A 21,728-nucleotide genomic window follows, 5' to 3' on the forward strand; every position below is an offset into this window, starting at 1 on the left:
CAGAGCCACAGCAACGCGGGATCCGAGCCGCGTCTGCAACCTACACCACAACTCACGGCAACGCCGGATCGTTAACCCACTGAGCAAGGGCAGGGATCGAACCCGCAACCTCATGGTTCCTAGTCGGATTCGTTAACCACTGCGCCACGACGGGAACTCCTGGAAGTTTATTGAGAGATGATTATCTTATATAAACTGCACTTGTATTTTTGGTGATTTGGATCCAACTCTAAGGAATGGTGGTGACGTGAGAGCACGTTTACACAGAATGGCAGCTGCATCTTGAAGAAAATGGGCACATCAGACCAGACTACACCAGCAAAGTGCAAGGAGCAAGGGTGGGAGAATTCAAGTACCCGTTACTCACTTCTACCCGCAGGTAGTGCCAAAATGCCGGCGCTATCCGTGGGTAGACCTGTGGGTGAAAGGAAAAATAAATTAATTGTTTTTTAAAGTTTGAAATCTTTTATCCTGAATCAATTGCTTTGTTCTTGAAAATCTGTGATTCCCCAGGAGAAACAACTGAAGTTGATTCAACTGAAGACATAACATGATGACAATTTTCTTTGTGGGAGAATTGACTCTTTCCCTAAACAGCACAGTTTATTTTGTAGAGATGTACAAGTTACCCATTGATTGTAAGGTAGATTTTAAAATAGTCCACTATGAAGGAACATCAAAGACATGAAAAGGTATGAAAGACAGACCACCCGGAGAAATCAGGGAGGACTGGAGGCTTGGTTCTCAGTCACCTTGCAGTTAACTGCCAAACTACCTCTCCTCACTAATAGGAACCTCAGCTAACTGAAAGCTCTGGTCACACAGGGTCTTTTACATGGGCTGTTTTGTCTGCCTCCTCAGAAAAATTTACCTGTGCATTTAAGATTCTGTCCACATATGCTGGTGGTGGGAATAGAGTGAAATCAATACTTGTTAAGTATAGTGTTATTGTTCAGTACCTTTATACTAGTGTTCTAAGTGACTACCTGAAACAAAACTGTACTTGTATGAACAACACTTCTAAACTCATCAGTCAAATTACGCCATAGGCCCTTGAGTTAATTCTCCACTATCTCACTACAAACTATTTAAAGATAGAGATTCTCAAGAGATAGAAGTAACTTTCAAGATTATTACTATTATAATAAACTATCATCTGATAGGAGCTGCAGCACAGAGGGATCCGAACCACATCTGTGACCTTTACCACAGCTCACGGCAATGCCAGATCCTTAATCCACTGAACCAGGCCATGGATTGAACCCGTGTCCTTATGGATGCTAGTCGGGTATGTTAATGCTGAGCCACCATGGGAACTTTGACTTTCAAGATTATTAACTGAATTACTCATTTGATGCTTAAATTATATCTATAATATTCCCATCAAGATTTCATTTAGCCTTTGCCTGAAAATCTCTGTTGTTCTGGAGAGCTTCCAGGCTAACAAATGCAGCTGTAAAAGTCTACACACATGCAAAATGTGTCAAATCGCATTTACTGGCTGGTGATGCTCTAAGATTTAGAGGTATTAAAATAATTTCCCTTAAGTTAGTTTTGAGAAAAAAAAAATCCTTATCTTAAAGATCATTCAAAAACTTTATAGCCTTGGAATATCTGTGAGGATGTGGGTTTGATCCCTGGCCTTGCTCTGTGGGTTAAAGATCCAGTATTGCTGCGAGCTGAGTCATAGGTCACAAATTTGCTTAGATCTGACATTGATGTGGTTGTGGCATAGGCCAGCAGCTTCAGATCCGATTCAACCCCTAGGCTGGGAACTTCTGTATGCCACAGGTGCGGCCCTAAAAAAATTAAAAAAAAAAAAAACAACCAACTTTATAGCTGTATTTGTCAAAACTTTATATGCTATATGGTTATACTGTGTCTGAGGAATTAAATTTGCCACATATATCCCAAATAGAACTATTTATTAAACATAAAGAAAATGATGTTTATTTGCTACAAAAAAGTTGTTACAATAGCAAAATTTTATTTAATTTATTTATTTATTGGTCTTTTTTTTTTACCATTTCTTGGACCGCTCCTATGGCATATGGAGGTTCCCAGGCTAGGGTTGAATCAGAGCTGTAGCCACCAGCCTATACCAGAGCCACAGCAATGCAGGATCTGAGCCATGTCTACAACCTACACCCCAGTTCATGGCAACACTGGATCCTTAACCCACTGAGCAAGGTCAGGGATCGAACCCTCAACCTCATGGTTCCTAGTCGGATTTGTTAACGACTGAGCCATGATGGGAACTCCAACAATAGCAAAATTTTAAATAAAAAGTATAAAGCAGACAAATTGCAGCTTATATTTATCTCTAGGACATTTCCAGATCAGAAAGTAAATAAATATCTACCATGAAATCCAAGAAAATAAAGTCTATAAAATCATTGATAGCAGTAATTATCTGATAGGGCTAAAAGAAGAAGCTTTTGAAGATCAAGGCTTTTATAATTAGTGGGCTTAACACCCATATTGTGGAGAAAAAAGTGTACTATTAGAAGAGATGATACTATTTCTGGTAGAAATCTGTAAAAACTTTTGGATTGTTCACTCATACGTAAGAGAATATTCCATCCCTCACAGAAATTTCTGTAACATAAGAGTTGTGGTATGTTTTGAGTAGCATTTCATAATATAAAATTATGATCAAGATAGTTTTAAAACGCTGAAAAAAAAAAGAATTTAGTCTTATCCTTAAAGAGAGAAGATAAAGAGTGGAAAATTTACTCTTGGAATGGCCCCATAATAATTACATGTTATGTCTTGTTTTACCAGAACATAGCTAAATAGCAATTTATGACTCAGTAAAGTTACAGGAAGCACTGACAGTCTTCTGCACCCATGCTTGTTGACTGAATGTGAAACAGCATTTGCACTACTTCTCCTTAGATGAGCAAGAATAATAGCACCAACTGTGGGAAAAAACATTTTGTAGCAATGCACTTTAATATAATATTATGTATAACATTTCCAAAAATAAATGTATAAACCATTTCTATTATATTTATTCTTATCCATATATATTAAAGATAGTTCAGAACCAAATAGTGTGAACATAGGGAATTCATTATCCATCAGAATATGCATGTATTGTTCTCTAGAGATGTAGACCTTTATTTAAAGTTTTCTTCCCAAGGGCAGATCCTGCAGCTTAGACCCAGAAATTACTCCTTTCCAGCTGCTGAGAGTCTAGGCTTTCCTGGGAGTTTAATCTTATTGCCACATTGAAAATTTCATTTGCCTAAAGTATTGAATCTAAGCTTTATCTTTATAGATATCAACTCTTCATGGTCACTAACAAGAATGTTCTTACTAGAGTTTGGAACCTCTTAGTATTCCATCTGAAAACTGTAACTTAGTGAAAATAAACAGGCCCGGGTGCCCAGTCATTATGGCTGCATCATTTTTACAACCAGAGATAGCACGGTCTGTATGAACAGAAGGCATCATGTAAAGAATTCTGGACTGGAATTCTCTCGTCTTGGACTTGATTTTGGTTCTGCTTTTATTATGTGCCTTGGTAAATCACCTTCAAGACATTGATTTAAATAATTTGTCTTTTGTCTTTTTAGGGCCGCACCCTCGGCATATGGAGGTTCCCAGGCTAGGGGTCCAATCGAAGTTGTTGTTGCCAGCCTACGCCAGAGCCACAGCAACATGGGATCCAAGTCTATACCACAGCTCATGGCAACACCAGATCCTGAGTGAGGCCAGGCATTGAACCTGCAACCTTATAGTTCCTAGTCAGATTTGTTTCCACTGTGCCACGACGGGAACTCCTGATTTAAATAATTTAAAAACTTATATGGAAACACAAAACATTCCCAATTAGCCAATGAAATCTTGATAAAGAAGGACAGAGCTGGAGGAATCACACTCCCTGATGTCAGACTATATTATAAAGTTACAGTAATCAAAATATTATGGTACTGGCACAAACACAGACACATAGATCAATGCAACAGAATAGAGAGCTTAGAAATAAACCCACACATTTATGGTCAATTCATCTACAACAAAGGAGATAAGAATATTCAATGTGGAAAAGACAGTTTCTTCAATAGTGGTGTTGGGAAAACTAGAAAGTTACATGTAAAAGAATGAAATTAGAAAATTCTCTAACATCATATACAAAAATAAATTCAAAATGGATTAAAGACCTAAATGTAGGACTAGATACTATAAAATTAATTGAAGAAAACATAGGCAGAACACTCTTTGAGACAAACTGTAGCTATTTTTTTCAATGTCTCCTAAAGTAAAGGAAATAAAAGAAAAAGAAAAATATGGGACCTAATCAAATTTAAGCACTTTTACACAGCAAAGGAAACCACTGGCAAAACAAAAACACAATCTACTGAATGGGAGAAAAATATCTGCAAACAATATGACTGATAAGGGATTAATATCCAACTTGTATAAACAGCTTATACAACTCAACATCAGAAAGACAAATAACCTACTTAATAAATGGGCAGAACTCCTGAACAGACATTTTCCCAAAGGAGAGATGCAGATGGCCAATAGGCATATGAAGAGATGCTCAACATCACTACCATAAGGGAAATGCAGATCAAAACTGCAATGAGGTATCACCTCACCTGTCAGATGGCTATTATCAAAAAGAACACAAATGACAAATGTTGATGAAGATGTGGAGAAAAGGGAACACTTGTACACTGCTGGTGGGAAGGTAAAGTGGTACAGCTACCGTGGAAAGCAGTATGGAGTGGGAGTTCCTGTCATGACTCAGTGGTAACAAACCTAACTGAGATCCATGATGATGCAGGTTCAGTCCCTGGCCTTGCTCAGTGGTTAAGGACCCGGTATTGCTGTGAGCTGTGGTGTAGGTCGCAGATACAGCTCTGATCTTGCACTGCTGTGGCTGTGGCACAGGCCGGCAGCTGTAGCTCTGATTTGGCCCCTAGCCTGGAACCTCCATATGCCATGGGTGTGGCCCTAAAAGGGGGGGAAAAAATGGAAAAGAAAAAGAAAACAGTATGGAGAGTTCTCAATAAACTAAATATAGAACTACTATATGACCCAGCAATTCCACTCCTGGGTATATAACTTAAAACACTAATTTGAAAAAAATACATGCACCTCAATGTTCATAGCAGCATTAACTACAATTGCAAAGATATGGAAGCAACATTAGTGCCCATCAACAGATAAATGCATAAAGAAGATGTATTTATATACAATGCAATATTACTCAGCCATAAAAAGAATGACATTTTGCCATCTGTAACAACAAGGATGGACTTGGAGAGCATTATGCTAAGTGAGATAAGTCAGACAGAGAAAGACAAATACTGTATGATATCACTTAAATATGGAATCTAAAAAATACAACAAACTAGTGAATATAAAAAGAAAGAAGCAGACTCATAGAAATGGAGAATAACTAGTAGTTACCAGTGGGGAGAATGAAGGAGGGAGGGACAATATAGGGGTAGGGGATTAAGAAGTACAAACTATTATGTATAAAATAAGCTACAAGGATAACATTATATAATTCAGAGAATATAGCCAATATTAACATCTATTAATGTAGTATAACCTTTAAAATTGTGAATTACTATACTCTATACCTGCAGCATATAATATTGTATATAAAACATACTTTAAAAATACTCATATAGAAAATTCATTCATTCCACCAACATTCATTGAATGCTCACTGTGGGTAAGGTTCTAGGGCACTACATTATATTTAGCTTACATATTCACCAAAGTTCTACCTAAGCAGTTATATTCTATAATTATTTTTTATTCAGAAATATAAGTCCCTTCTCTTCTGGTGTGACAGATTCTCATCACTCCTCATCTCACTCTCTTGGGTTTATCAGTTCCACTTATGGAAGCAGACGCAATAGACTTTGTTATCTTTTAGATTTTATTTCTCTTAAAGTTTTGGGGTCTAATGGGAAGTAAATCTATAAGCTATACCTTGACATTATATTTTTAAATTAATTAGATTAAATATATGATTAAAATTATGTTGCAGACTTTTCTCTACATATAGATCTAAAGATATATCAACAATCATTAAGTAACAACTGTGATTTACACAATGCTTTACAATTTGCAAGGTGTTTTCACAAACATTCTTTATGAGGTACTCACAATAATCTTGTGAAGTTAAGAAACTAATATTTTTATTCTCACTTAGCATGTGATGAAACTGGTCCAGAAAGAATAAGTAATTTACCAAAGCAAATCACATAGCTATTCAGTAGCTTCTGTTAAAGTTGTGCTTTTTCACTGTGCCCAATTTAGGCAATATGTCCAGGGCAAAAATGCTTATAATTAAACTCTGAGCCAAGATTACTTCTTTCGCACTTTATGTTCTTGATCATATATAGTCACTAGAAACAACTTTAAATTTAAGACAGCCTATTAACCAGGTAGTAGTGATTTGATGGTATTTTTTAGGGTACTTTTATATAAATGGTTCCTTAGTGGCAGAAACAATTACCAACATTGAAAATTTTAACTAGTTATTTCAAAGATAAAGTTGTTTTCTATTAAGGGCAACATGTTCAATCCTTTTTTTTTTTTTTTTTTTGGATTTTATGTCATAGAGACAGATTCTAGGAAATTCCAGGGTGTTTATAATTCACCCAACCTTGTGTGGAACATAAAATATTCTTGTTTGGGGTTAGGAATAGTATTTATTTGATAAGGTTCAGGAAATTCTCCTGGAATTTTTGAGGAATGAAAGTACCTTGCATAGGCTTTATTCACAGAACAGGGTAAAGGATTGTTGGATTTTTCTTTATCCTTTTAAGTAATGATGAATTAAAATAATCAGGAATAGGGGAGTTCTCATTGTGACTCATCAGAAGCGATTCTGACTAGCATACATGAAGACACAGGTTCAATCCCTGTTTTGGTCAGTGGGTTAAAGATCCGGCATCGCCATGAGCTGTCATGTAGGTCACAGACATGGTTCGGTTCCTGTGTTGCTGTGGCTATGGTGTAGGCCAGCAACTATAGCTGCGATTTGACCCCTAGCCTGGGAACCTCCATATGCCATGGGTGTGGCCCTTAAAAAAGACAAAACATAGCAGGAATAGGTGGAAGAGCTATTAAAATTTAGCACTCTACTGCCACAATCATTATTGTTATTATTTTTTATTATCAATGCCCTAATTAGCCAACGGTAACGCTCTCATTCTACTGGCTAGGAGATTGAAGCTATAGATTCCTAAGAAAACAAAACAATATTAAAAGTGGCTATTAATAGGTCTATTAGAAGTCATCTAAGTTACTTTTTGTCTCTTGTATGTTTCCATGTCTGTCTTTCTAACTCCACCTCTTTGTCACACGTACAAATACACACACACACACACATACACACACACACACACATTCATCAAACTATTCATGATAGATGACTGTGGAGATATCTCTACAATAATCCTCCCAAAATGAAACAAATTAAAACCAAATTTAGAACATGATTCATTATCTGCAGAAGGATATTTTTCCTGACAAATCAAGAATTGCATGGCCTAGAAGCAAAGTTTGAAAAGTTATCAAAGAAGCTTGTTGCCTAAACAATGGCTTTAGCAAATCTGAAAATACTTTATTGAATGAAAGGAAGTTATTCCACATGACCCTAGAAAAAGGAAATCTTGTGTACTAGACCCTTTCAGAGTTTAGGAATTGCTTCCCAAAGAAAAGAAGCATTGAATTTTGGATTTTATTTTACAGGTCATTACAAGAATGAGCCTTACCTTAGGGCAGGTACTCAGTCCCTGGCTGAAAGATTCCTTAAGATTTTTCATATCTTTACTTTGATGCTACAATCTCCTGATTGCTAATGTGGATTCCCAAGTGTTGTAGAAGCAGAAATAAATACATTTGTTCCTGGAAAGGATAGGTTTCCATAAAATTAATACATGGGCATTATGCTTGGTTTTTCAGTTTGTTTTCACATTTAATTAGAATGAGTCAATCTCAAAGTCCTCAATTCTTAGTGCACTCCAGTTGCTGGATTTGCAAAACAGAGTATCAAAAAGAACAGTGTGAGCCCAGGAATTGAGGTTTTAGCATGTCTGTAAAATAGAGATTATACAGAGATTTATATTTATAAAAGAGATTATAGTCCTAAAAACATCATCCATTTCCATTCTTCTATTCTTATATCAGTTGCCTAGATCCATCCCAAAGAAATGTTAATCTATCCCCTTTTTTAGAGCTCTATAGAGAGAGAATCTTATTCTACTAGAGTCAAACCATAAGGTACAAAGATTCTTCCTAAGGTATCATTTAATGATATTACTAAAATTTAAAAATTATATTTCCAAAAATATGTGGAAATGTCTCTCCTAATTATTCAGCTATAATAAACTGCAATTTTCTCTATGCTAATATGACTGCCTACATAAAAATCTGTAGAGAATTAACTGAAAAGATTTAGAACTAATAAGTCATTTAGACAATATGTAATTATGCTTTCCTATACACTAGCCATGACCAATAAAATTATATTTTATTTTTTTAAATAATGATTTTTATTTTTTCCATTATAGCTGGTTTACAGTGTTTTGTCAATTTTTTACCGTACAGCAAGCTGACCCAGTCACACATATATGTATACGTTTTTTTTCTCACATTATCCTGCTCCATCATAAGTGACTAGATATAGTTCCCAGTGCTATACAGCAGGACAAATTAGTACCTTTAATTATTCCTCCTGATCATGGAAATCACCTGTCTTTTCTTGGGGAGGGTATTTCTGTATGTATTTATTTATTTTTTATTATTCAATGAATTTATTACATTTATAGTTGTATAAAGATCATCACAATCCAGTTTTATAGGATTTCCATACCTAAAATTATATTTTAAAATATTCCATTTACCATGGCAACAGAAACCTTCTAATACTTAAGCATATGACAAGAAATATGTAAGATTTGTATAAGTCTATAATATTTTACTGCAGAAATAAAAAGAAAATACCTTACTTTTCTTGTCTTATTGCAATGCAAAGATATTTAATAGAACACTGCATAGCATCAGTAAAAGCCAGGAACATTATTTTGCTTAGTTCTTTAGTGGAATGGCTGTTAATGTGTAATTGCTAAATATAAATGTTGTGTCCAACTTATGTTTTCGATAGATAGCTAGGTGAGAATTTTTCTTCATTTTTCTTATGCTATAATTTTGTTTGTATTTTGTTTTTTAAATGTGGAATGGATTTTCAATGTTATAAAACAATTTATCTGTATTTTCCAAGATAATTATGTTTTTTATCTTAATATAGTATATAATTATGGAAAACTATCTTTGCATTCCTATGATAAACCCTACTTGTTAATTCTTATTTATAATATAGTTCTGTAATTTTTACTGCAATTTTGATTTTTATTTGATAATATTTCAAACATAATATTTAAACCTCTCTTTTTAAATTATCTTGGCCTAGGCTTTTCTGATTTTTTCCTCTCTTTTATTATCAATCTCTGGTTATACTATTTAGGTAAGGCTATATTTAAGAGAATGTATTATGAAACTTTCCTTCTTTAATGTTCTAGAATAATTGATGTAACATGGCAATTATCTGTTCCTTGAAAACTTAATTGAAATATACCATTTCAGGGATAGATATTTGACCATCTTTTAAAATTATCTTGTCCTATATTAACAGGACAAAATTCTTATTCAGCTTTAATAATTACCATACGATTACCTAATAAATTGATTTTTTAAATTTTTTTGTCTTATTTTTTTTAGGGCCGCACCCATGGCATATGGAAGTTTCCAGGCTAGGGGTCAAATCAGAGCTGTAGCTGCCAGCCTATACCACAGCCACAGCAATGCTGCATCCTTAACCCACTGGCAACTGAGTGAGGTCAGGAATCAAACCTGTTTCCTCATGGATACCAGTAGGGTTCCTTACTGCTGAGCCTCAATGGGAACCCCTATTTTTTACATGTATTGGTATAAATTTATATCTAATTTTGTCCTCTAGTTGAAAATCTCTTTCACAAATAATATTTTCCTCCTAGTCAAGCTTGTTTACTTTATTGGTCTTTCAAAAACACTGGATTTTGATTTTTTTAATCAAATATACTTTTCTTGATTCAGTTTCATTAATTTTTTTTTTTAATTTTGGCTATGCCTGTGGCATGCAGAAGTTCCTGGGCCAGGGATCAAACCCATGCACAGTAGTAACCAGAGCCACAACAGTTACAATGCTGAGTCACCAGGTAACTCCAGATTTTGATTTTACTTACTCATTCCTTCTTTCTCACCTTTTTTCTGCATTGTTCATATACAAAGGTTTGGATATGTATGTATCTCAATGACTTTCATTTTAAAATAGTTTATAATTTAAATCTGTTACTCTTCAATATGTGTGTTTTAAAATAAAACTGTGAATTTTCAAATGAATAGATCTTGGGGGTGAGATGGGGGAGTTTTTTTACTTTTTAGATTTTGTTGCATGATTTTCAAAGAATGATGGAATAATTTTACACTATCTGGCTCTTTCCTCTACTTATTTTGATGTGTACCAATATATCCTTAACCCACTGTGCCACAAGAGAACACAAGTAAACTGCTATCTTCTCAAAAATGGGATCTATATATCTTTCAAAAAATAAACCACAAAAGAAAAGCAAAAGAGTGCTGGATGCACAGTTAGTGTTTAACAAATGTCTACTGATTGATACCCACAAAGGAATACCTAGATCATTTAATATCTGGTGCAGCTCTGGACACATACCATTGGGAACTGGACTACTGGAACTGCTGCTCCAAGGGAGCAGCACAGACTGAGATGGCTTCCAGTTGACATTGATTCTCCTATGACCAGATCTATGTTAGCCTCACCATCAGGGAAAATTGGGACTTATGCCCAACAAAACTGATTGCCACAGAGATAAAAGGAAGTTAGAATGATTATAGATTTCTTCTACAGTGAGACTGAAACCATAATGAGAAGATAACACAGAAAAACTGAAGTTTTCTGATTGTTGCCTTCCTGAGTCTAGGATATTCTGCTTTGCCTCAGATTCTACATTTTGACATCCTTAAATAATCATGAGAGTTGGGCTTTGTTGTTGGTAAACAAAATAGTTGATTTCTTTTCTCACATTCATTTAAGTACACAAGATACGGTTTGTAACTTGGGGAGAGAAGGAGTAAACCAGATAGTTGATAGGGTGTTCTAAGTTAGTGAGTAAGGTGTTTTGAATTTTTTTTAGGTAAAAATTGGCTACTGCTGTGACAAAATGACAAATCAAGCATAAGTATGAAAAATGTAGAAGTAGATATTCTAAGTACACAACTACTTTCTGACTGCAATTTTGGAGAAGTATCATTTAGTATACCACAGTTATAATTTACTATAATCAACTCTTGATTATCCCCAGTAATCTAAAATAGGAGATAACCCTAAATCATTTTTAAATGCATTCATGACTTTTTCCCTTGTATTTCTTCCAATGTGCATCTTTTTTCACCTAAAATGAAAATTAAATGCATTCCTTGAATGTTGAATGTTAAGTAATAGTAGGAGATGGCAGCAAAGTACACCTGATGGGAGAAGTATATTGATCTAGAATTAAGCATTCATAATTGATTTTCAGAAAACAGATAACTTACATGTAGATAATTAACTGCTTGAAATAGTGGTTAAATTTACTTTTAGGGAAATGGCTAAATTATTACAGCATGACCGTTACAGAAATACCAGTGCTAGACTGAAACCATTGGAGTCATAGTTGCAGTCAGTTCATCTATGAAAATTGTGAAGATTAAACCATCTCAAGGGGTCAGGTCTGTTGTAAGAAAAATGCAAAACAATACGTAAAACCCTTTTACAGGCTCCAGCAGATGTGTTAAGCATTATTACTTTTTCTTTTAGAAGCTATTATCAATAGGTGGTGCCTTTAATCCAGGGCAATGTTAAGCTTATGCCTCGAGGTCATTCTGTAGATGCTGTGACAGGTCTTTTTAAAAATTCTGTATGTTTTTTACTTTTCTGTTAATCTCTATATTCTCACTGCTTAAAGCAGAGTGCCTATCATGTTTTAGGCTCCCATGATATATTAGCTAAATAGACTGAATAAAGAAATTAATGAATAAATTATCCATACATTTAGCTTTTAAGTTATACCATATTGTTATAGCAATATAAAATTAGTTTGCATAAATTTATGATAATTGAAATGAGAGATGAGAAAAATTGTTTTGCCAGCTTGTGGTACTTCCATAATCAAAATGCAATATTATGACAGTATAGCTGGTGTGTTTTCTTCAGAACATTATGGAGAATAGACAAGATTTTACTTGTCAAAAAAATATATTTTGCAAAACAGTAAGCAAACCTAAGATTTGTGCTGAAATATCTTTTAATACATATATTTAAAAATATTTATTCGGTTTTAACTTTCTCATCTGTCTTCATGTAACCTATCTTTGTACAGATGGAATATAGATTTTTCTTCCATGTGCTATTACTCTATAAATATTTATAATAGTGTTCAAGTAGAAATTAAATGTTTAAAGCTTGATATCTGTCTCTGAAGAAAATGCCTCCATCCCCAAATTCCCTAATGATTTTCTCAAAATTATTTCATAGACAGAAAAATAACTTTAAATTTATCATTCATTCTTAATGTTTTGGATAATTCATAAGACTTTTAAAGCCATGTGTAATTCTTGTGATAAGAATAACATACAGATAGAAAAAGGAGGGATTATATGTAAAACAAAACATTTATAAAATTCATATTTTCTGAAGTATTGAGGATGGATAAAATTCTTTTATCTAAAAGGGGAGAAATAAAAAAGAAATTATAATCGCTATAAGAACATTTGAGGATTACACTTAGCTTGAACTTTTTTTTTTTTTAGGGCCACACCTGTGTCATATGGAAGTTCCCAGGCTGGGGGTCACATCTGAGCTACAGCTGCCAGCCTACAGCCTAGGCCATAGCTACAGCAACGCTAGATCCGAGCCACATCTGAGACCTACACTGCAGCTCAAGGCAACGCCAGATACTTTAGCCTACTGGATGAGGTTAGGGATGGAAACCTCGTCCTCATGGATGCTAGTCAGATTCATTACCGCTGAGCCACAAGGGGAACTCCCAAACATTTTTTATTAAAGTACAGTTGATTCACAATGTTGGGCCAATTTCGGCTGTACAACAAAGTGACCCAGTCATATGTATATATATGTTTCTTTTATTATCTTCCATCATGGTCTATCCCAAGAGACTGGATGTAGTTCACTGTTCTATAAAGCAGGACATCATTGCCTATTCATTCTAAATGTAATAGTTTTGCATCTACTAACCCCAAACTCCTGGTCTATTCCACCCTTCTCCCTCCCCCTCTCCCTTTCCCTTCCCCTGGCAAATACAACTCAGATCTGTATGTCTGTGGGTCTGTCTCTGTTCCACAGGTTCATTTGTGCCACATTTAGATTCCAAACATAAATGACATCATATGGTATTTGCCCTCTTCCTTTGCATCACCTCACTCAGTATGACAACCTCAGCTGCATCCATGTTCCTGCAAATGGCTTTATTTTGCTCCTTTTATTTTTCGCTTTTTAGAGCCGCATCTGTGGCATATGGAAGTTCCCAGGCTAGGAGTCTAATCGATCCTAGCTACACCTGCCAGTTTGTGCCACAGCCACAGCAATGCCAGATCTGAGCTGCATCTGCTACCCTCACCACAGCTCATGGCAACACCAGATCTTTAACCCACTGAGCAAGGCCGGGGATCAAACCTGCAACCTCATGGTTCCTAGTCAGATTCATTCCTGCTGTGCTACAACCGGGAACTCCTGTTCATCTTTTATGACTGAGGAGTATTTTATGACTGTGGTACATTGTATATATGTACCACATTTTCTTAATTCATTCATCCATGGATGGACATCTAGGTTTCCTTCATGACCTGGCCACTGTGAATAGTGCTGCAGTGAACATAGGGGTGCATACATCCTCTGGATTTATAGTTTTATCCAGATATATTCCCAGGAGTGGGGTTGTTGGATCATATGGTAGTTCTATATTTAGTTTTCTGAGGAACCTCCATACTGGTTTCCATAGTGGTTGTACCAATTTACATTCCCCAAAACAGTACAGGAGGATTCCCTTTTCTCCACACCCTCTCCAGCATTTGTTATTTGTAATCTTATTAATGATGGCCATTCTGACTGGTGTGAGGCGGTACCTCATTGTAGTTTTGGTTTGAATTTATCTAATAATTCATGATATTGAGCATCTTTTCATGTGCCTACTGGCCATCCATATGTCTTCTTTGGAGAACTGTCTATTTAGGACTTATGCCCATTTTTTGATTGGGTTGTTTGTTTTTTGTTGTTGAGTTGTATGAATTATTTGTATATTTTAGAGATTAAGTCCTTGTTCATTGTATCATTTGTGAATATTTTCTCCTATAATGTAGGTGGTCTTTTTGCTTTCTTTATGGTTTCCTTTACTTTGTAAAAGCTTTAAGTTCCATTAGGTCTTACTGGTTTATTTTGTTTTTATTTATATTGCCTTGGGACACCAACCTAAGAAAACTTTTGTAAGGTTGATGTCAGAGAATGTTTTGCCTACGTTCTCTTCTAGGAGTTTTATAGTGTCATGCCTATGTTAAAGTCTTTAAGCCACTATGAGTTTATATTTGTGCATGGTGTGAGGGTGTGTTCTATTGTCACTGATTTACTTGTAGCTGTCCAATTTTCCCAGAAACACTTGGTGAAGAGAATTTTTCCCATTATATATTCATGCTTCCTTTGTTGAGATTTATTGATTATAGATGTTCAGGTTTATTTCCAGGCTCTCTGTTCTGTTCCATCAATTTGTATGTCTGTTTTTGTACCAGTACCACAGTGTTTTGATTACTATAGCATTGAAATTTTATTTGAAGTCTGGGAAAACTGTGTCTCCCGCTTTTTTTTTTTTTTTTAACCTCATGATTGCTTTGGCAATTCTGCGTCTTTTATGGTTCTATATAAAGTTTTGGATTATTTATTCTGGTTCTATGAAAAATGTCATAAGTAATATAATAGGGCTTGTATTAAATTTGAAGATTGTTTTGATTATTCTGACTATTTAAAAAAATATTATTTCTCCCAATACAGAAGCATGGAATAGCTTTCCATTTCTTTCAATCCTTTTTAATTTCCTTTATTAGTGTTTTATAGTACTCAGAAAACATGTCTTTCACCTTCTTGGTCAGGTTTATTCCTAAGTATTTTATTTAGGGGGGTATAATTTTGTTTTATTTACTTACTAATTTTTATTTTTTTCATATTTTATTTTACTTTATTTTTTAACATCTGTAGTTGTATAATGATCATCCTAACAATCCAGTTTCACAGGATTTCCATCCCATAACCCAAGCACATCCCACCACCCCCCAAACTGTCTCCTCTGGAGACCATAAGATTTTCAATGTCTATGAGTCAGCATCTGTTCTGCAAAGAAGTTCAGTCTGTCCTTTTTTCAGTTTCCACATGTCAGTGAAAGCATTTGATGTTGGTGTCTCATTGTCTGGCTGGCTGCACTTAGCATGATAATTTCTAGGTCCATCCATGTTGCTAAAAATGCCGGTATTTCGTTCCTTTTAATGGCTGAGTAATATTCCATTGTGTTTATGCACCAAATCTTCTTGATCCACTCCTCTGTCAATGGACATTTGGGTTGTTTCCATGTTTTGGCTATTGCAAATAGTGCTGCAATGATCATCGGAGTACATGTGTCTTTGCGAGTCGTGGTTTTCTCTGGATAGATGCCCAGGAGTGGGATTGCTGGATCAAATTCTAGTTCTATGTTTAGTTTTCTGAGAAATCTCCAGACTGTTTTCCACAGTGGTTGCACCAATTTACATTCCCACCAACGGTGTGGTAGGGTTCCTTTTTCTGCACACCCTCTCTAGCACTTATTGGTTGTATACTTTTAGATGATGGCCATTCTGGCTGGTGTAAGGTGGTAATTCATAGAGGTTTTGATTTGCATTTCTCTAATAATGAGTGATGTTGAACATCTTTTCATGTGTTTTTTGGCCATCTGCATGTCTTCTTAGGAGAAGTGTCTGTTTAGATCTTCTCCCCATTTTTTGATGGGGTTGTTTGTTGTTTTGGTATGGAGCTGCTGAAGTTGTTTATAAATTTTGGAGATTAATCTCTTGTCAGTTGATTCTTTTGCAAATATTTTCTTACATTCTGTGTGTTGTCTTTTTATTTTGTTTAGGGTTTCCCTTGCTGTGCAGAAATTTTGAAGTTTGATTAGGTCCCATTTGTTTATTTTTGTTTTCATTGTCAATATTGTCAATACTCTAAGAGGTAGATCTGAGAAGATGTTGCCGTCATTTATGTCAGAGAGTGTTTGGCCTAGGTTTTCCTCTAAGAGTTTTATAGTGTCTGGTCTTATATTTAAATAAGTTTAAAATAAACTTATTTTTGTGTATGGTGTTAGGGAGTTTTCTAACTTCATTCTTTTCCACGTGGCTGTCCAGTTTTCCCAGCACCACTTATTGAACAAGCTGTCCTTTCTCCATTGTATATTCTTGCCTCCTTTGTCATAGATGAGTCAGCTATAGGCGCATTGGTTTAATTCTGGGCTTTCTATCCTGTTCCACTGATCTATATTTCTGTCTTTGTGCCAGTACCATATGATGACTTTTGCTTTGTAGTATAGTCTGAGGTCCGGGAGCCTCCAGCTCCATTTTTCTCTTTCAGGATGTCTTTCACTATTCTGGGTCTTTTGTGCTTCCAAACAAACTTTATTTTGTTCGAGTTCTGTGAATAATGTCCTTGGTACTTTGATAGGGATTGCATTGAATCTGTAGATTGCCTTAGGTAGTATAGTCATTTTGATAATATTAATTCTTCCAATCCATGAGCATGGTATGTCTTTCCATCTGTTTGTGTCATCTTTGATTTCTTTCATCAGTGTCTTATAGTTTTCAGAGTACAGGTATTTTGTCTCTTTAGGTAGGTTTATTCCTAAGTATTTTACTCTTTTGGATGTGATGGTAAATGGGATTGCTTCCCTAATTTCTCTTTCTGATCTTTCATTGTTACTGTATAGAAATACCACTGAATTCTGTGTATTAATTTTGTATCCTGTGACTTTGCCAAATTCACGGATGAGCTCTAACAGTTTTCTGGTAGAGTCTTTAGGATTCTCTAGGTATAGTATCATGTCATCTGCAAATAGTGATAGTTTTACTTCTTCCTTTCCAATTTGGATCCCTTTTATCTCTTTTAATTGTCTGATTGCTGTGGTAGGACCTCCAAAACTATGCTGAATAGTAGTGCCGAGAGCAGACATCCTTCTCTTATTCTTGATCTCAGCAGGAATTCTTTCAGCTTTTCACCATTGAGAATGATGTTAGCTGTGGGTTTGCCATATATGGCCTTTATCGTGTTGAGGTATGTTCCCTCTATCCTCACTTACTGAAAGGGTTTTATCAGAAATAGGTGTTGGAGTTTGTCAAAGGCTTTTTCTGTTTCTATTGAGAGGATCATATGGTTTTTATTCTTCAGTTTGTTTATGTGGTGTATCACTCTGATTGATTTGCGGATAATGAAGAACCCTTACATCCCTGGGATAAATCCCCCTTGATCATGATGTACAATCCTTTGAATGTGTTGTTGGATGCAGTTTGCTAGTATTTTGTTGAGGATTTTTGCATCTATGTTCATCACTGGAATTGGCCTGTAGTCTTATTTTTTTGTGGTATCTTTGGTTTTGGTATCAGGGAGATGATGGCCTCATAGAATGAGTTTGGGAGTATCCCTTTCTCTGCAATTTTTTGAAATAGTTTCAGAAGGATAGGTGTTAGCCCTTCTCTAAATGTTTGATAGAATTCACATGTGAAGACTTCTGCTCCTGGACTTCTGTTTGTTGGGAAGTTTTTTAGTCACAGTTTCAATTTCAGTTCTTGTGATTGGTGTATTCATCTTTTCTATTTCATCTTGGTTTAGTCTTGGAAGACTGTACTTTTCTAAGACTTTGTCCATTTCTTCCAGGTTTTCTGTTTCATTGTCATACAGTTACATAGAGTAGTCTCTTATGATCCTTTGTATTTCTGTGATGTCCGTTGTTACGTCTCCCTTTTCATTTCTAATTTTATTGATTTGAGTCCTCTCTCTTTTTTGCTTGATAAGTCTGGCTAAGGGTTTATCAATTTTGTTGATCTTTTCAAAGAACCAGCTTTTCGTTTCATTGATCTTTTCTATGGTTTTCTTTGTTTCTATTTCATTGATTTCTGCTCTGATCTTTTATGATTGCTTTCCTTCTACTAACTTTAGGTTGTGTCTGTTTTTCTCTCTTGAGTTGCTTTAGATGTGAAGTTAGCTTGTTTACTTGAGCTTTTTCTTGTTTCCTTGTATTTCTTGTGGGCTTGTATTGCTATAAACTTTCCTCTTATAATGGCTTTTGCTGCATCCCATAAGTTTTGGAGTGTCATATCTTTGTTGTCATTTGCTTCTAGGTATTTTTTAATTTGCTCTTTGATTTCTTCAGTGATCCCTTGGTTGTTTAGTAAGTAGCATGGTGTTTAGTCTCCACGTGTTTGTGTTTTTTGCAGTTTTTTTCTTGTTGATTTCCAGTTGTATAGCGTTGTGGTTGGAAAAGATGCTTGATATGATTTCAGTTTTCTTAAAGTTACCAAGGTTGGATTTGTAGCCCAGGATGTGATCAATCTTAGAGAATTTTCCATGTGCACTTGAGAAGAATGTGTATTCTGTTGCTTTTGGATGAAATGTCCTATAAATACTTATTAAGTCCATCTGTTTCAATGCTTCATTCAGGGTCTGTGTTTCCTTATTGATTTTCTGTCTGGATGATCTGCCCATTGTTGTATATAGGGTGTTAAACTCCCCCACTATTATTGTGTTATTTTTAACTTGTCCTTTTAAGGTTGTTAGCAGTTGCCTTATATATTGTGGTGATCCTATGATGGGTGCGTAGATATTTAAAATTGCTGTATCTTCTTCTTGGATTGATCCTTTGATGATTATGTAATGACCTTCTTTGTGCCTTAAAATATTCTTAATTTGAAAGTCTATTTTTTCTGTTATGAGTATTGCTACTCCAGATTTCTTTTGATCCCTGTTTGCATGAAATATTTTCTTCCATACTCTTACTTTCAATTTGTATGTGTCCCTAGAAGTGAAGTGGGTCTGTTGAAGACAGAATATGTATGGGTCTTGTTTTTGTATCCATTCAGCCAGTCTATGTCTTTTGGTTGGGGCGTTTAGTCCATTAACATTTAAGGAAATTATTGATATGTATATTCTAATTGCCATTTTATTAATTGCTTTGGATTTGTTTTTGTTGCTCTTTTGTCTTTCCTTCTCTTGTTCTTTTCTGTCTAGAGAAGTTCCTTTAGTATTTGTTGTAAGGCTGGTTTAGTGTTGCTGAATTCTCTTAGCTTTTGCTTATCTGTGAAGGTTTTGATTTCTCCTCCAAATCTGAATGAGAGCCTTGCTGGGTAAAGTAATCTTGGCTGGAGGTTTTTTCCTTTCATCACGTTAAGTATATCAGGCCATTCCCTTCTGGCCTGCAGAGTTTCTGCTGAAAAATCTGCTGATAACCTTATCAGGGTTCCCTTGTATGTTACATGTTTCTTTTCCCTAGCTGCTTTCAAGATTTTCTCTTTGTCTTTAATTTTGGTCAGTTTGATTAATATGTATCTTGGGGTGTTCCTCCTTGGGTTTATTTTATTTGGTACTCGTTGTGCTTCCTGGATTTGAGGGAGTGCTTCCTTTTCTATGTTAGGGAAGTTTTTGGCTATTATCTCTTGGAATATTTTTTCTGTCCCCTTCTCTCTCCTCCTTCAGGCACCCCTATAATATGGATGTTGGTGCATTTAACGTTGTCCCAGAGTTCTCTGAGACTCTCTTCATTTTTTTTCAATCTTTTTTCTTTTCTGTTCTGTATCCATAATTTTCTCTAATCTGTCCTCCACCTCACTTATTTGTTCTTCTGCCTCCAGTATCTGCTGTTAGCTGCTTCTAGTGAATTTTTTATTTCAGTTATTATATTTTGCATCTCCTCTTGTTTCAGTTTTATATCTTGTATCTCTTTGCTCAGTGTTTCCTGAAAGTTATCCATCTTTGCCTCCAGTTTATTTCCAATATCTTGCATCATCTTCAGCATCAACCATCTAAAGTCTTTTTCCTGGAGGCTGAGAATCTCCTCATCACTTAGCTGATTTTCTGGGGTTTTTCCTTTCTCCCTCATCTGAGTTATAGTCCTCTGTCTTTTCATTTTTATAGGTTTTTGGTGTGGTGACCTTTTTACAGATAATAGAGTTGTAGCCTCACTTACTTCTGGTGTCTGCCCCCCATGTGGCTGAAGTCAGTATGGGGGCTTGCTGTAGGCTTTCTGATGGGAGGGGCTGATGCTTGCCCACTGGTAGGTGGAGCTGATTCTAATCCCTCTGGTGGGTGGGGCTTAGTCTCTGGATGGGATTAGAGGGGTCTTTAGGTAGCCTGTTTACTGAGGGGTGGGGCTATGATCCCACCTGGATTGTTGTTTGCCCTGGGGCTTCTCAGCAGCTGACTGACGGGTGGGGCCAGATTTTCCCAGAATGGCCCCCTCCAGAGAAAGGCAGGCTGCTGAATATTCCCAAGAGCTTTGCTTTCAATTGCCTTCCCTCACAACAAGCCCCATTCACCCCTGTTTTGCCAGGATGTCCTCCAGGAACTGCAGTCAGGTTTGACCCAGATTCCTATGGAGGCCTTGCTTTGCCCTAGGACCCAGTGCATGTGATAGTCTGTGTGCACATTTTAAGAATGGGGTCTGTTTCCTCCAGTCGCATGAAGCTCCTGTGCACAAGCCCCACTGGCCTTCAATGCCAGATGCTCCAGGGGCTCTTTCTCCCAGTGCCAGATCCCCACATGTGAGAGTTTGTTGCGGGGCTCAGAGCTCTCACTCCTGTGGGTGAGTCTCTGTGAGCCAGTTAGTTTCCAGTCTGTGGGGCTTCCCACCCAGGAGGTATGGGGTTGTTTATATCATGAAAGTGCCCCTCCTACCTCTTGATGTGTCTTCCTCTTTTTCTTCTGGAGTAGGATATCTTTTTCAAGGTTTCCAGTCCATTTGGGTGGAGATTGCTCAGCCTTTAGCTGTGAATTTTGTTGTTTTTAGGAGAGAAGTTGAGCTCCAGTCCTTCTATTCTGCCATCTTAATCCTGTCCCAAAATTTCAACTTCTTATCATGGCTACACATATATTAGTTTCAAAATTATGATTTTATTTTTATTCACAGTAATTAAATAAATCTTTGGATGAGTATATTCAAATCAAGAAGACTAAATTCATTATTTTAATGAGATATAGCTTAAATGAAGCTCTCTTCATAAAGCATTCATATTGGCTACTTTTTAAAAATGCATTTATCTTAATGGTTTCAAAATGTCCTTCCTCAGTACTCTTGTAAGGGAGGCTGAGTTAACAGCCTATTATCATGTACTCCTTACTGAGCTGTTAATAGTTTTACAGTCCTTCAAAGAATACACCTGCTGCACATAAAAACATTTATGTTGCTACAGAATTTGGCTTTGTTTTAATATCATGTATTTTCAGTGACCTTGTAGAATCCATATTGACCTAATATTTTTAGGGAAAATAAATAAGAATAGACATCTGCCCATTTACTTGAGTATATCATTGGAAAAATAGAAAAATTATTTTTGTAAGAGTTCTAATATTTGAAAAGTTT

General features: G+C 35.8%; 1 protein-coding gene across 11 annotated transcripts in view; it reads right to left on the reverse strand.

Moving 5' to 3' along the window:
- The window catches only part of EPHA6 (EPH receptor A6), an 876,888-nt gene that overhangs the window by 290,875 nt on the left and 564,285 nt on the right, over window positions 1–21,728 (reverse strand). For 9 of the 11 annotated variants that reach the window (XM_021070704.1, XM_021070710.1, XM_021070703.1 and 6 more), the window contains one exon: window positions 368–415. The exons of the other annotated variants lie outside the window; for them this stretch is intronic. In XM_021070704.1, coding sequence (XP_020926363.1) covers window positions 368–415 — 48 coding nt within the window. The remainder of the gene's footprint in view (window positions 1–367; window positions 416–21,728) is intronic. 11 annotated transcript variants of the gene reach the window in all.

Source organism: Sus scrofa, chromosome 13 (genome assembly GCF_000003025.6).
Source record: "Sus scrofa isolate TJ Tabasco breed Duroc chromosome 13, Sscrofa11.1, whole genome shotgun sequence".
In the NCBI taxonomy this organism is placed as follows: domain Eukaryota; kingdom Metazoa; phylum Chordata; class Mammalia; order Artiodactyla; family Suidae; genus Sus; species Sus scrofa.